Genomic DNA, 15982 nt, shown 5'->3' on the forward strand with positions numbered 1-15982 from the left:
TATATATATATATATATATATAGGGAGTGGCTGTAGGCCCGGCTTCTTTCGATGGAAAATAGACGACAGAGGCCAAACGGAAGCCTCTCAGAACGACCCGAATTCACGAATGCAGTTCTGAAGTTATTTGCAATGTCGCTGCAGCACCACGACTTGCTGCAGCAGCAGCTGCCGTCGAGGAGCCGATTGTCCATTTCGCCATCACAACAGCTACTGTGGGGGTTGCACTGGAAGCCGAATGCGAAATTTTGGAGGCGCAGCAGGAGGTGCTGGTTGCTGCTGCAGCTGCTGGTGCGAGTCTGTGGGTGGCGGGTGCGCCAATGAGTGCATTGACTGCCCGTACACGGGATTCTGCTGCAACTGTTGCTGCTGCTGCTGCAGATCATGCGGCCTCCCAGAGCCGTAGAGCGGCTGCGTATGCTGGAGCGGCAGCTGATCCTGGTTTTGTGCTGCATGCTGCTGCTGCTGCTGCTGCTGCATGCCGAAAGAAAGGCGGATTCGAATCGGCTTCAGCCCGTGTGGCCGCGGTGCTGATCCTTCCCCCATCTGCGGATGAGCGGGAGAAGGCATGGAGCCTGGATGATGCTGCACGAGCTGCTGCTGCTGCAGCAGCAGTTGTTGCTGCTGTACCAGATGCTGCTGCTGCAGCTCTTGGGGGTGCGAGGAGCTTTCCCTTGTTTTTTTCTTGGGCTTGGAGGACTTCCCCTTTTTATCACGGCGCTGTGTTCGCTGAGAGACGCCCTCAACTGTAGCAGCAGCAGCAAACGGCTGCTGCTGCTGCTCAAATGCAGCAGCATCGCTCCCCTGAAACCCTCCGGAATGTGCAAGCGGCGGCACGGCTTGCACGGGGAGGCCTACAGGGGCAGCTGCCGGAATATACGGCTGATGTGCAGCAGCAGCAGCATCGGCCTCTCGAGCTGCGGCTCTGCGCTGCCTCTTGGATTGCGGCTGCAGCAGCAGCTGGTGTTGCTCCTGCAGTTCCTGCTGCTGCTGCGATCCTCTCTTGGTAAGAGGCAGCGGCAGCTCAATTCCCTCAGGAATATAACCCAAGTAGCTCGGCATGTACGGTTGCTTCTTGCTGCTGCCAGCGCCTCGCCCCCCTCCCGCTACTGCTGGAGGTGCTGCTGGTGCTGGTCCTGCAGCACCAGGTGGCCTTGGCGGGAGGCGCATAAGGGCTTTCCTGGGGGCAGCGGAGGCATCGAAGGGGGCGGGCCCCGCTCCTGTGTGCATCATGTGTTGCTGCTGGTGCTGCAGCGGCAGGTGTAGCTGTTGATGCCTGTGCAGATGCTCAGCAGCGACCGGCGCAGCAGCAGCAGCAGAGGGGAGCGCAAAGAGGCCGAAAGCAGACGCCGGCCTTTTGCTTCGAGGTGGAACTGAAGATGAGGCGGCGCTGCGGCTGTTCGAAGCTGCACTGCTGGAAGACACTGCAGAACCTTCTTCTTCTTCTCCTTCCCCCTCCATCAACTCTGCCCCCAAGCCTTCCCCCTCCAAGCCAACACCCTCCCCTATTCCAGAGAGCACAGCAGCGGAAACAGTAACAACACCAATTGCAACGAAGTTCACAAATCCATTCACCGCGCGACGCCCTTCTCATACTCCCAATATATATACAACACCAGCACCAACACAGAAAAACAGGAAAAGCCAGAGCAGTAGCAGCGCAGCTTGCGAAAGGCGAGAGCTGCCCATGGTTTGAGCCATACAAACAGCATCCCCCAAGAACAGGAGCAGCACAAGCCGCAAAAACAGGCGCAAACATAAGCATCAGCAACAACAAACATATCAGGCATATGCTACCGTGTTCAAGTCCTTACAGAGAAGAGCTAGTATCTCTTCCTACTATTAATACTAATACTGCGAATACTGCCACTGCTTCTGCAGTTGCTGCTGTTGCTGCTGTTACTGTTGCTGTTCTTCGTTCACCTGGTGGGGGTGCGTTGACTGTAGGGTCCCAGCAGCCTCTGAAGGTTTCGAAGAACTGCCGAATTCGTTGGCCCTGCGCTGCGCTATGCATGCTATGGAAATAGACGCAGGCGTTTACTCGACTCCTTATCAACACGAAACCCATACACTCCAGCGCCTGCAGAAGCACAACGACACAAGCAGCAGCAGCAGCGTCAGGAAGACGAGAGACTGCTGTGGACAAGAACAACTTGTTGAATAGCTTGGAGCAACGGCGACATGAGCAGAGCGAATTCGGGCTGCAAAGCAACAAGCAGCAGGAGCTGCTGCTACGGCGGCGGCAGTGCCAGCGGCAGCAGAGACCCACCCTAAGGAAGAGCGGGCTCTCTTGTCCATTGTAGGCCCTCGCATTTTCAGCGAGTCGCGTCAAGTACTTCTCCAGTTTGCTGAAATGCCAACACCCAAACAACAGTACTCCTGCTGCTACTACTGCTTCATCTGATGATGGTAATAGCGGCCTCTGCGCTGAGCAAAAGCGCTTCTGCTCTATCCGCTGCTGGTTCTACTGCAGCTACAGCATGGTTACTCAATCTGTTGCTGCAGTTGTAGCAACAGACGGGCCTCACTTTAGCGAGGTGAATTCGCTTTTGTCTGCAAATCGTCGAATTTGCAGCAGGCAAACAGGCTTAGCAACGCGCTGTAACAGAGCAGAAGCAGAAAATTGCGTGCATGCTCTTGCATTCGGCATGCTGCGCCGTCCCCACTAAGAGACAGATGCGGCGGCTTAAAAATTACAAGGAAACACCGTGGGGACAGACAAAGACAATACGCGCGCTCAAGACACACTAGCAAGAGCAGGAATATGTGCGGCAGCAAGCGTAGCACCAGGAATAGCAGCAGCGTAAGTAGCACGAGTACAAGGGATACGGGAGACCGGCCCGGCTAAGAAGGGCGCTGAAAAAGGGCCACGACTACCTTTCAGCAGGGAAAAACAAAAAAACAGAAACAAAGGCAAGAAAAACGACGACAAAAGGCAAACAAAAGTACAGAACCAAATGCACAGCCAGTGGAACGCAAAATACAGAGCAAAAAAGGGCGGAAAGAACAAACCTCATAATAGTCCTTGTAGACGGCAGGGTTGGGCAGTTCAACAAAAGCTGCAAATCGCTTGTCTCCTACAGCATCTGTTAGAGCTTCTGAAATTCCTCGATTTAAAAGATTTCGCCACTGCAATGGGTTTGCTGCACAAGCAGCAGCAGCACCTGCGCTGTCTGCTGCTCTTGCTTCACCGCATCCCCAAATATCCCCTCCTCCTTCGCTCCCACCAGGCACCACCCGCCCACAAGCTGCTGCTGCAGCTGCAGCACCTGACGCACCAGAAGCGGCACCAGTTGCAGACACGTTGCTGCTGCCATCCCGCAAAACGGATCCTACTGCTGAACCGGCTGCCGCTGCTTCTGCCGCTGGCGCTGCTCCTGGTACTGGGCCTGCTGCTGCGGCTGGTGGTTCTGCCGGTGTTGCTGGTCCTTCTCCCGCTACTACAGCAGCACCATCGACGACAGAAGGCGCAGCCTCAATCGAAGCAACAGCACTGACCGTTAACACAGTTGTTTCGCCAGAAGAAAGACGATCCAAACCGGCTGCTGCTGCTGTCGTTCCCGTTGATGCATCCGCTGCTGCAGCCGCATCCACTGCGAGTACATTGGCTGCCTGTAAGGCGCCATCTGTTCCCATATCCGTAGCTCCTAGTCCTGTTGCTGCTGCTGATTCTATTCCTGCCGAGGGTGCTTCCGTTGCTGCTGCTGCTGCTGGCGCCACGGCCGCTTGCAAAGAAGCTGCGGGTGTACCATCAGCCACCTGTTGGGCTTTAGAAGTATCTGCAGCAGCAGTAGCAAATTGTTTTGAAACTCTTATCCCTGCTCCTGGATCCAACTCCTCAACAGATGCGTCGCCCTGTGTAGCAGAAACAGCACCCGGCGAACCAACGAGCATCGGCCCAGGCGTTGCAGCCGCCACCTCGCCCTCCGCTGCTGCCGTTCCTGCCCCTACTGCTGGAGCTGCACCTGGTGTTGAAAGTGTAGAGCAGCTACCAGCAGAAGGAGCCTCAGGTTCCGCTCTCTCCTGTTGAGACTGCTGTTGCTGTGCTGGTGTTGGTTGTTGCTGCTGCTGTTGCATCTGCTGCTCCTGCAGAGAGAAAGGCAAACTGGCGCTTTCCCCATGCACCACCAAACGCACAGCTCCTGCATCAGAAGCAGCAGATGGCAGTGGCACTTCCCCCGTCTCTGTCGCTAGCCATGTTGCTGATGGTGGTGGTGGCGACGGTGTCGCGGCCTGTGGTGCAGCAGCTGCTGCTGGTTGCATTTGCGCAGCTGCAGTGTGGAGGCTCGTGGTTCCAGTGCTGCTGCCGACGAACTGCAGCGGCACAGGCAACAGCTGCGGGATTTTCTTTTTGCGTTGCAACGACCAGAAGTCTGAGAGCGCGTAGCCGCATTTCCAGGTCTGAGCGGCCTGTGCAGTGTTGGCCACCAGCTGCGTCTGTAGGTAAGCACAACAACAACCACCACCACCCGCATGAGCAGTAGTAGCAAGATAAGCAAGAATACAACACGCTGACTACCTACACATTTCACGCCTCCACTGACGCGACGACCAGAAGACCATTCATCAAACGCGTTCTACTTTTGTACTACTGCTGCTGCTGCCAATAAGGACTACTGGTTCTACGCTTGGTGACATCCATTTTCTTGTGAGGCTGCGTGCACGATGCTGCAACTGCGGAGGCTACTAGAACTCTGTCCTTCCTCAGCTCTGCAGCAGCAACACCAGCAACAGTGGCAGCGGCTGCATCTGGTGCAGCAAGGCACTGCAGGGTCGCACCTGCGAGCGCTCTACTGTCTTCGACCATTTGAAGAGACACGGCGGAATTATTTCGCCGTATATGAGGCCTGGCAGGTGCAGCAGCTGCGGCGACAGTGCAGCAAACGAGAAGCACAAACAAACAACAGCTGAATGCGCAGAAGCTAGGAGGCCAAAGCGAAAAGTAAAAGCAACAAACGGACACAGACAAACAAACATATGAAAACAGTGGAAAACAAGAGAAAACAAATGGAAAAGAATAAACAAACGACAGACATGCCACTGAGGCTCAAACGCTAATGTACATGCTGGAGCTGCATTTCAGCTGCAGCGGAGACCATGCGCCACTCAAAGACAAAGTGCAACAGGTACTATAAGCTGCAGGAGCAGAGCCAAAAACGAACAGCACCAGCAAAAGCCACCACCAGGAGCAGCAGCGGGAGCTAGAGGAAAAGCGAAAATGGGCTCAGCACGAAAGCCGGTACCAGGTGAAAGAGCACCAAGAACAAGCGTCACAAGAAGCGGAAATAGCAACAGAAACAGCATTAGGAGCATCAGCATAGAATCAGCAAGAGGACGAGCATGTGTGGCTATACTTGTCTAATACGCTGCAACGCATCGAATACTCGGCCCTCCTTCGGGTTTCTAGCCAACTGGTTTTTCAACACGGTGAAGTCAAAAGGGCGACTCCAGTTCGCCTCCAGCTGCTTCCGGCGACGCAGGATCTCACGCACTCTGCAGCAGCAGCAACAACAGTAGCAGCAGACAGAACAAAGAGCAAAGGGCTGGTAGCTAGCAGCGATTGCAGGCCGGAGAAGGAAGACCAGCACGGACAAAACAGCACGCAAGGAAGGAGGACAAACAAAAAACAGACAGAAGCAGAGATAATCGACAGAAACTGAAAACGCACAAGACGAATGAACGGAGAAACGACAAGGAGAAATGCAAAATAAAAGCAGGTGGCGAACTCCCATAGCTCACAGACAGCCCTGCTGCACCTGCCGATACCGCTACTGCTCTTGCTGCTGATGGTCATGGTGCAGCGATTTGGTGTGTTGGTGCTGCAGTGGGGTTTGGGTGTGTATATAACCTATATGTGCATTTGCCCTCGTTTGTGCATATGTGGATTTGTGGCTGCTTTACTGTTCTTGTCGTTCAGTTTCTCTATCCTGAAGTTCGCCGTTGTACATTCCGCTCTTGATCACGAGGGCATCTTTGTCCAACTTCAGTTCGGCGGAGTGCAAAATTTGTTCTTCGACGGAAGACGGAGTCACAAATCGAATCGTCAGCACCTCCCGCTTCTGGCCTATGCGGTGCGCCCTGCAGCAGCACGGGGGCCAACAACAAAACAGGAGCACGAGCAGCAGCAAAAGAAGCAAGTGAAGCAGCAGCAAGAGTAGCAAAATAAGCAGTATCAGAAGCGGCAGCCAACTGCAGACGCAGTACTCAGCACAGAGCTACTCTTGCTAAGCCAGGATACCAAGAACCATATATGCAAATACCACTGAAATTGTGAAACCCGACAGGCGGAAGCAGCAGCTACAAAAACAGTGCAACGAATCACGTTAGTAGCAGTAGCCATATCAGCCGTACAGCCGTCGCCGCAGCAGCAGCCCTACCACCGCCACCAGCAGAACTCGCAAGGGCAGCAGCAGCACGCTGTCTAGAAGCAGCAACAACACGGTAGGAACAATATGTAAGCACACGGAGGGGAACCGAAGAACAGAAACGGAGGTAGTACCAGCAACATCCACAAAAGCAACAGCAAAATACCTGGACTGTGCCTGTTCGTCGTTTTGCGGATTCCAGTCGGAGTCGAAGATTATGACGGTGTCTGCCGACTGGAGATTGACCCCAAGGCCTACATGAAAAAGCTCCTCCAGCACTAAACCCTATATCCTAAACCCTAAGCCCTGTATACTACACCCTAAGCCACCACCCCCTACTGAAGCCCGTTCATTGTGCTGCACGAGCAGAGTTGGTCTCTTCCGCGTATGCTGCATTTTTATGGTTGCAGCAGTGGTGCTGTGGGCTTAGGGTTGAGAGTCTACCTCCTGCTTTTGTGGAGAGAATGAAAAGGAAATAGGGGGAGTTCTCCTGATTGTACAGCGCCAGCCGCGTCTGCCGCTCTTCGCTCGAAGTTCCTCCATCCAAGCGGAGATATTGATGGCCCCTCAAAGACAAATATGCCTGCATAAGGACATCAATACAGGCGGATTTCAATGCATGGACAGATACACGAACAATGCCAGTGATTCTGCTGCTCCTCCTGATATGCTGTTGCTGCGGCTGCTGTGCCCGTTGCTGTTGATCCTATGTCTTTCACAGGCAAGGACAGAGGAGCAACGAAGGAGGGGCAAACTAGCGTGGGCTCGGCAGCCGCAGAGGGGACAACGAGCAAGCGCCAACCATGTTGTTGCATGTATCCCCTCTGCATGCAAGCTTGCAGAGAGACGCAAATGTACGAAGAAAACAAAAGCCAGTCCCACCTCCAGGAGGTCGAGAAGTTTCGTCATTTGGCTGAAGACCAACACCCGATGTTGCGCTGCCTTCAAGGCCGGCAGCAGCACATCCAGCATCGCGAACTTCCCGCAGCAGCGTACCAGACTCTCATCAGCTGCAGCAACAGCAACATCAGCAGAAACAGTGGCGGTTGACACCGCAGCGGCAGCAACACAACACTGCAACGCCTACAACCAACAACCTCCACCGCATTTGCTGTTGCAGTAGAATCCCGCAAAGCCAATGCAACAAAAACAACAGTTCCACAGGCAGCAGCGGGAGCTGCTGCTGCTAATGCAGCAGTAGTACGAGCAGTAGCAACTGCATGGGTGCACTGTTTCGAGAAAAAGAGCCCGCACGAGCTGAAAAGGCGGAGACACGGGTATCTTAAAGGTGCTAAACACTAAACTCACGGGTAAAGGAGCTAAAGCAGAAGAGAAATGGATGATTGCAGACTTTGCGAAGCTGCACCATTCGGTTGTGGCCCATAGGACTCTCTTCGATCTGAACCCCACTCACCGCAGTCCCAAGCAATGAATCCTAAACCCTGCAGTAATCCGAAAACCTAAACGCCGAACCCCAAACCCTAGACCACTGAAACTCACAATGCGATAAAGTATCCGCTGCACGCCGGACAGAGGGCACCAAACAATTTCCTCCTGTTTCGAAGGCAACTCATCAGCCACTTCTGCCTTCTCGCGCCGTAGCAGGAAAGGGCGAAGAACCTGCTCACGCAGCCCAACAAACACACCCCAGCACAAACACATCAGCGCATGCAGTTCTGTGCAAGAACCCTGCACAGCCACCTAAGCATACACAGCTCAGCACACACACTCCAATGCAGAGGCTATTTGTGCACACTGCTCAGCATATACATCCTGGCACACACACGCCAGCGCAGATACCGTAGCACACAAGCCCTTGCATATACCTCACAGCATGCACACCACATCACATGCATCCCACAGCATGTAAGCGACGCTTGAGGCAGTGGTCAAGCAAGAGTAACGAATTTCCCAGCTGCATGAAATCTGCTTCAGCCAAACACTGCAGCGGCACAGCTGGTAAAGCCACAAAACGGGGTTCGAAGAAACCCGTTTTGGGGAGAAACAACACCCACGCATGCACACGCAAATAGACAACATATTCGAGATATGATGTCCCTCATATATAGGAAAGGTGTGCTATACATACTACAGCTACACATAAAGCATGTCAATTGTTTCCCATTGCACGTTCGTATGCATGCACCAAGATCCCCGATCCCTAAACCCTCATGACCCTCAAGTCCAAGACCCTAACCCCTACACCGCAGGCCCGCTAAAATATACAAGCCTTAGTGCCCTCAGCCTTCGGTGCTGAGAGCTAGGCTCGCAGCTGTTGGAAGCAGTGGAAGTGCTGCAGGGTGGTGGCTGCCCTGCCTTGTGCAATCTGTCGACGATGAGGAGCTTTTCTTCCTCCGTTACGGTTAAGGTGTGCGCCGACTCTTCGGCAGCGCCTGCTTGCAGACTGTTCAGCGAAGAAGTGCCCAGCGGGACGTTCAGCCACTGCTCGAAGTTCAGCTTCGCGTTGAATATCGAAGGCATCAGAAAGTTCAACAGAGCCCAAACTTCCACAATGTCGTTCTGCAGTGGCGTCCCTGCAAGCCACGCTCTCACCCTAAACCCCAAACCATATGAAACAATGCCAAACCCTCTGAAATCTGGTGGAACCTTGCGCGTATGCAGAGGAGAGACCGAAGGGAGCTCTTGCTACCGTGCGAAGAACTTGCTATTGCAGAAGCTAAAATGGCAGTTATACAGCAAAGTGCACTGCAAGCACACCCCCGGCTGCCGTTGCTGCAGCAGCAGGCAATCCATATAGCTATTGCAGCGGCAGGCAATCCATATAGCTACTGCAGCAGCAGTACTGCAACAGTAGTACTACAGCAGCGGCATGGATACCCCCAGACACGGGACCTGGACCTACCTGTCAATGCAATGCGTCTTCGAATGGAAAAGCCCGAGTTCAGCGTCTGCACCAATTTGCTGCTGGGGTTCTTCAGCCTAAAAGCAGCAGCAACAACACACGACAAAACTGGGAGCATAAGGTCAGCAACATCAGCGAGGCAGCGACTTTTTGCTAGCCTCATTAAACCACCAACCGTTAGCCGTAGAGTAACAGCAGCTACAGCAGCAAAACCAAGAAATAGTTCACCTCCTCAGCAGGACCCCACGGCATGGAAAACTATGTAGAGATCCAGCAGAGACAACACAACAGCACCACTCACAGCAAGGAAAGCGAAAGGGGCAGTAAATATGAGGGATGCACGCCACCCCCGGCTGTGCACGAGGCTAATAATTGGAGTATGACCCGCACCAACAGCCACAACCAAATTCAGAAGAGGGTGAGCACCCGGCCAGGGCAGGATGTGCATTTAGGCAGGGTCAAGCCCACGCGGCACGACTTGCGCCGCAAGGTTTATAATTTAGCTGATAGCGCACCTGTGGGCTTCATCGACGATGAGATACTCCCACTGGATCTTCTTGAGGAAGCTTTTGTCGCGCAGCACAAAGGCGTCAGTCGTCAGCAAAACATCAAATAGAGGCTCCCAGAATCGCTGCGCCTCCGGCCCGCTGCTGTCGACGCGAACCCCCGAGACAATACGGTTCCTAAGTGCTTTCCGCACCTGCACAACAACAATGAAAAACAACTTCAAAAGAAGCCTATGATCTGCGGCCGCAGCAGCATGAACGGCAACTGAAGCAGCGGTGGCGCAAGGTGCAGCAATAGCTTTCCAGCAACCTGCTGCTGCAGCAGCAGTCTGATGAGATGGACGGTCAGAGGCGAACTCGTGAGCCGCAAACGAGCAACCAGAGCAGGAGCAAACTCAACAACGAGCGACGCCATTGCGACTCGGGGGGACCAATAAGAGAAACAATCAATGTATGCCAAATAGTGTTTAAACGGGGTTATATGCTTTAATGATAACGCTATTAAGGTCAAATAGATGTTATAAAACGGCAGTACTACTGAAATGAATTCGGAGGTCGAATAATGGTAATCGCACGCATAAGAGCAAAGTGGACCAGAAGAGAAAAACAACGACGCCAATATTCGGGAAGTCCGACCCAAAGGAAGCAATAAAACGACTCGGATGTAATAACAACAATACAGGGGATTACACGTGAGTACAGAATATTCACGAAATCGATTTGGTGTCGTCGCAGTTTAGTGAGAAAGGTAAAGCGGATCTTAAACCCGCAAAACGAACGTTTATGGCAACAACAAAACGTTCGTTTTGCGGGTTTATGGTTCACTGTACCTTTCTCACTAAATTGCGACGACACCAACACCAGCGATAGTAAAGACAGCACAAGAGGATAAGCAGCCTTCAGAGTATCAAAATTGAAGAAACATATATAAACCACCACCAACAGTGAGGACAGATAATAATGACAATATGAGCACGGTGGAAACAATTCAACTACACCATGAACGACAAGCACTAATATCAACAGGAACGAGGACGAGATAACGCCACAACAACAGCAGCACGTAGTAAAAAGAGAAGCAAGGACGAGGTAAATACTACTACTCCAATAATGGCGAATAATATAGCAGTAGTCAAAAGAGGCGAAACAAGAAAAAAAAGAAGAGGGAGGAAGATCCGACCTCCTTTGCGCCTTCGTAAACAACTATTCTCAGAGAGGGCCACCACTTCTTAAATTCGAAGCGCCAGTTGCCGTGTAAAGTGGAGAGGGGAGCTAAAATCAAATGAGGGTTTCGAACTCCCTTCTTCTCGTGAAGATAAGCTAAAAAGGATACCGTCTGCACCGTCTTCCCCAGCCCCATGCAGTCCGCCTGCAACAACACGTACAGCAGTAAATGTAGCAGCAAAAGGAAATGGATCCACAAGCAACGACGAAAGGCGCGAACAGAAGCCCCACTTAGTGCCACCCCAGCCCACAGCAACTTCCTAACATTGCTAAATTCTCTTCTATCGTCAGGCAGCAGCAATACCGGAAGCAGCAACATCGGCTTAAACTTACAAGTATTCCGTTGAGCCCATTGTTGTGCAGTGAGACAAGCCAGTTGAGTCCCTCCATCTGGTAAGGGCGCAGGGTTCCCCCCTTGAGGCAGGAAGGCAACTCCGTGACTCGCTCCTGTTTGAAATGTCAGCATAAACAAACGAGAAACAAACCCATGGTAGCAAGCATGCACACTCACACACTGAACACCAAATATATCAAGCAGCACCAGAACCACCGGCAGCAGTAACAGTAGTGGCAGCAGCAGCACCTGCAGCCGTAGCGACAGCGCTGGCTCAAGCCAGAAACAGCCCATTTAGCCCCTAGTACGTCTGTACGCCACCGCCCGGCCCAGGTTTTGGGGTGTACAGGCTATCTGTAGTGTACAGATATCGTGCAGTGTACTGAATATTACGGTTGTGAGATATGATGAATCCCAATGCGTGGGAGGAACGCAACGACCAGAATAGATGTGGCAAGCGAATGATGTGTGCAATGGGCTGCATGGCGCTTAGAGGCGTCTACAGTATGCACAGGTATGTGGTGTGCATCCACAGGTGTCGGGGGTGCATATTCAGCAGTGTAACGCGTACTTACAGGCATATTGGGTGTGTGCCGAGTCTACAGGAGGCGGAGCTCTAATGTATGTGAGGAATAATTTGTGGGTGCGGTGTATGCGCAACAAGTGTGCATGGTGTATGGGGTTTGTAGGGTACCCGTTGGCTGTGAGTGATGCGGTAATATCTCTCTTTGGAAAACAAAAAGGAAGAAGAAAGCGAGCCAGAAGCCTCCTCCGCAGCGCCGTCTGCCTCCTCCTCAGTCTATAAGCCACACACAAGCAACAGCAACAGCAACAGCAACAGCAGCAGCAGCAAGAGTCAAGTGGCAACTGGCGCATCTGCAGGGTATCGAAACGCCAGTATGCGTACGGCAAGCACTATTACATTGATATGTTCGCCCCATGTCTTCACCCTGCTTCCGCAAACGCTAATATACTCAACAACTGCAGGCAGTTAAATGCAAGCATGCATTACAGATGCACGCATGCGACATCTTCTCACCGAGGGGACAATGATGCCTTCTCTCTCACGCTGTTCCACAACGAGGCTGCCGATCTGCTGCATGTACCGCTCCGTCTGTTGCACCAACTGCATCAGCCTCTCATTCTTCGTCTCCTGCAGTAGCTTCAAGTAACCCGCTTCATCGTGTTTCTGCAGAACCAACCCACGGCAGCACCAGCACAGGCAACTCCCTCCCTTCCTCCACCTCCCTTCCATACTCCCTAATAGTCATATTCGGCTTTTTCAGGATGCAACACAAAGCGAGACAACACAAGGCGTCGTAGGCTGCAACATCAGCAGGGATGTTTACTCCTGTCAAGTGTAACTGCAGTAGCAACTGCAGCAGCAGCTTCAGCCCCCAATCCCAACAGGAAACACAAGTGCGTTGCATCAGCATCATCAGCAGCAACAGGCAACAGCACCAAACAGCTACTGCATCTCACCCTCAGAGCATCGAGCCTCTCTTTTCTCATTTGCGCTGCAACAGCAGCAGCTCCAGGACAGCCGCAATCTGTGGGGTGTAGTGGATGGCCGCAGCTGCTGGGTCCCTCAGCTCCATCTGCTGCTGCTGCCTTCTTTCTTTTGACAGCAGCAGCAACTCGGCGCAGCTGCCGCAGCACGTCCCGGTGCTGCTGCAGGAACGTGCGTCTGTGGCTGTCGAGCAGCTGTTGAAGCACTTGCTGGCGTTGCTGCTGCTGCTGCTGACGCGCCGCCGTCAGTCTGTCTCCCCTCTCACGCAGCAACCGCAAGGCCCTATGCTTCCTCGCTAGCCTCACAGGCAGCTGCTGCAGAGGAGGCAGCTGCCCTGGTGCCTCCGTCAGCCGCTGCAGCAGAACTTGCTCTCGAATTTGCTTCTGGAAGGGAGCCAGAAGCAGCAACCGCCGCTGCAAACGGCTCAGACGCGCCCTCTCTTGCATGCTGTTGCTGCTGCCGTCGTCTGCTGGACGCTGCAACCCCCCAACTCCCCACCACTCCTCACTAGAAGACGAACAACATTCACCGTCACTCGCTTCTCCAGACGCAGCAGCGTATGTCCCCGGTGCAGCCCCCTCTCCCATTGCAGCTCCTGCTTCCGCTCCAGCTGCTTCGACTTCTTCTGCACACATGCTGCCGTTGCTGCTGCTGCGGTTACAAGCAACTGCAGAGCTATCCTCTCTCTTCGCACCATTGTCGTCTGCGCGTCTTGCAGGGGCAGGATGAGCTCCCAGCTGCAAGGATGGCTCCTGCTGCTGTTCTATATCGCCCACAGGAGTGCCGGCAAGAGGAGGCCCGTTCTGCTGCCCATTGCTTTTTGGAGTTCCTGCTTGAAGCTGCAGATCCATCTGAGATCGTTCTTCCTGCTGCAGTTGCTGATGCTTTTCTTCTGGGTGTTGCAGTCCCTCCTGCTGCTGCTGCTCCTCTAGTTGCTGCTCATCTTGCTGCTGTTGCTGCTCCTCCCTTTCCAGCCTCAAACGCGCCAATTCCTCGTACTTTTGCGCCTGCTGCTCAAGCGCATCTAGTGCTCGTTGCTGCTGCTGTTGCAGCTGCTCCTCGTAGAGCTGGACGAACAGCTGGTGGCTTCTGGGCCGCTGGTGCTGTTGTTGCTCCTTCGGCGTCGGGGGTTTGTAGTTCGTTGCGCCTTCTGCTGCTGCAGCAACTGCAGCAATGAATTCGCGGTTAGGCTTAAAGCCAAGAGCAGGCGATATGCCCAGCTGCAGCAGCTCCTCTTCTTTCAAAGGCTGCTGCTGCAGCAACAGCCGCATGTAGGCACGTGTCTGTCGTACAAGTCGATCAAGTTGGTCCCTCTTGAAAAGCCGCGAAGGGTCTGTTTGATGATGGTGCTGCTGCTGTAGCCACCGCAGCACAACCAACAGCACCCTCACTCGAGCATCCCGTAGCGACAGCCGGTGCAACGACAGCTGGTGCAGTAGACGACAGAAGGCACTGTAGAGCCCTGGAGATTCAGGAGTGCGCAGGAGCTGCAGCTGCTGCTGCTGCAACTGTTGATGTTGCAGCTGTTGCTGCTGCATCTGCTGCAGCTGCTGAAGCTGCAGCCGCTGCTGTCGCACATGCTGCTGCTGCTGCATCAACTGCGGCACCTTCATCATGCCCACAGGCAGCTGCGGCTGGAGCTGCTGTTTATGCAGCTGCTGCTGCTGCAAGTGCTGCAGCAGACCTCGCTGCGCAAGAAGCTGATGTTGCTGTTGCTGCTGTTGGACAAGCAGCTGCTGCGTAGTGCTGGGCGCGAGGGGTGGAGCGGCAGCAGCAGCTGCCGCCGCAGCGGCAGCAGCTGCCGCGGATGATGGCGTTGCCGTGATCTGTGCTAGATCTCTCGCTTGTCCCTGCAAAGGGAAGCCCAGCTGACCGCCGTTCATTTGCTGCGGCTGAACAGGTAGCTGCTGCAGCTGCTGCTGCAGAGGCGCGTCGGGACTATCCGGCCAATGCTGAGGCTGTTGTTGTTGCTGCTGCGGCTGCTGAGGCTGCTGCGGCAGATGCGGCTGCTGCTGTGGCACCACCAAATTCTGCTGCGTGAGTTTCATTTTTTTTTGAACGCGCAACTGCTAAGGCCTTTCTCTAACCACTCCTGCCGCAGCAGCCGTTGCCGCTGTCTTAAACACGAGTGCCGAAGGGCATTTGAATGTCCCGTGTTGCACGGCAACAACAACAGCAGCGCTGCTTGTGACAGCTGTCGCTGCTACGGATAGCAGTAGCCAGTCTTATGAGTGGTCCACCCCAAGATGCTAGGTAGGTTGCGTTAGAGGCTAAACTGCTGCAGCCGCTGCAGCAGCGGCTGCTGCTGCGCACTGCAGCTGCAGCAGGCGCTGCATCAGCTAGCACAGCGGAAACGTACCCACGTCGGAGCTCACCCAGTGAACTGAAGTGGAACAACAGTGTGCAAGTGGCTTGGATAGCCGAAGGGGATTTCCGCAGCAAATGGGTGCAGAGGACGAGCTTTAAGAGGAGGCGGCACAGCAGGACGGCCACACTATTTGTTTTGAAATGGAGAGCGAACAGATTAGACGCTTCAAACCCTCAAAGGCAGGTGCTGTACACACAGATCATGCGGATATCGAAAAAGCCGCTGGGGGGTTGACCTAGGTACCCTGCGGCTGCTGTGAGGTGGCAGCTTTCGATCTTTGCGGGATTATAAAGCTGCATGTATAGGCGCTAAAGAAACGTAGGAGAAGGAACTGGTACATGCCGTGGCCGTGTAGACAATCACACTGCGTCCGAGCCTCCAGATCAGAACGGGGCACAGAAAGGCCGCATTCAGGCACTTGTATAGTCCCTCAAAAGAACGACAGAAGGCTCATGCAGGCACGTTAATGGTAAAAAGCCAAAATGACGTGGAGAGGAAGCCCCATCTTCCTGGATCGGATCGCCAGGGCTCTCTCCTGCATGCAGCGTCCGTTGCAAAGCGGCAGCGCTTGGGGCAGCAGCGGTTGTTGGAACCAGAGAACATTTGAGTTTTAAATATTGTATTTGAGCTCCGCATGTTTCAGTTAATCCTCATTTTGAGAAAACGCACAGACACCGACCAACCTGCCGCCCCCGTTGCAGCGTGCGCTGTTGCACCGATGGTTTGCAGTCTACCAGGAAGCTTTCTCCTTTATTTCCCTTTTGTGTTCCGCGTATTTCCACATAGACACACAATACAGGTGAACGCTTCTT

General features: G+C 53.7%; 1 protein-coding gene across 1 annotated transcript; it reads right to left on the bottom strand.

The window, feature by feature from the left end:
- Positions 1–210: 210 nt before the first annotated feature.
- EMWEY_00042530 (transcription regulatory protein SNF2, putative) lies at positions 211–14850 on the bottom strand (the record flags this gene model as incomplete). Its single annotated transcript, XM_013482773.1, has 21 exons — positions 211–1505; positions 1924–2080; positions 2270–2348; positions 2529–2599; positions 3013–4437; positions 4780–4863; positions 5355–5493; positions 5902–6078; positions 6532–6619; positions 6810–6948; positions 7248–7375; positions 7674–7764; positions 7866–7985; positions 8592–8899; positions 9229–9305; positions 9744–9928; positions 10915–11103; positions 11292–11405; positions 11987–12091; positions 12332–12481; positions 12775–14850. The coding sequence occupies 21 exons, from the start codon at positions 14848–14850 to the stop codon at positions 211–213; spliced, it is 7197 nt and encodes a 2398-aa protein (XP_013338227.1).
- Between the last annotated feature and the right edge of the window lie 1132 nt (positions 14851–15982).

Source organism: Eimeria maxima, genomic scaffold, assembly GCF_000499605.1.
Source record: "Eimeria maxima Weybridge genomic scaffold, Emw_scaff763, whole genome shotgun sequence".
In the NCBI taxonomy this organism is placed as follows: Eukaryota; Apicomplexa; class Conoidasida; order Eucoccidiorida; family Eimeriidae; genus Eimeria; species Eimeria maxima.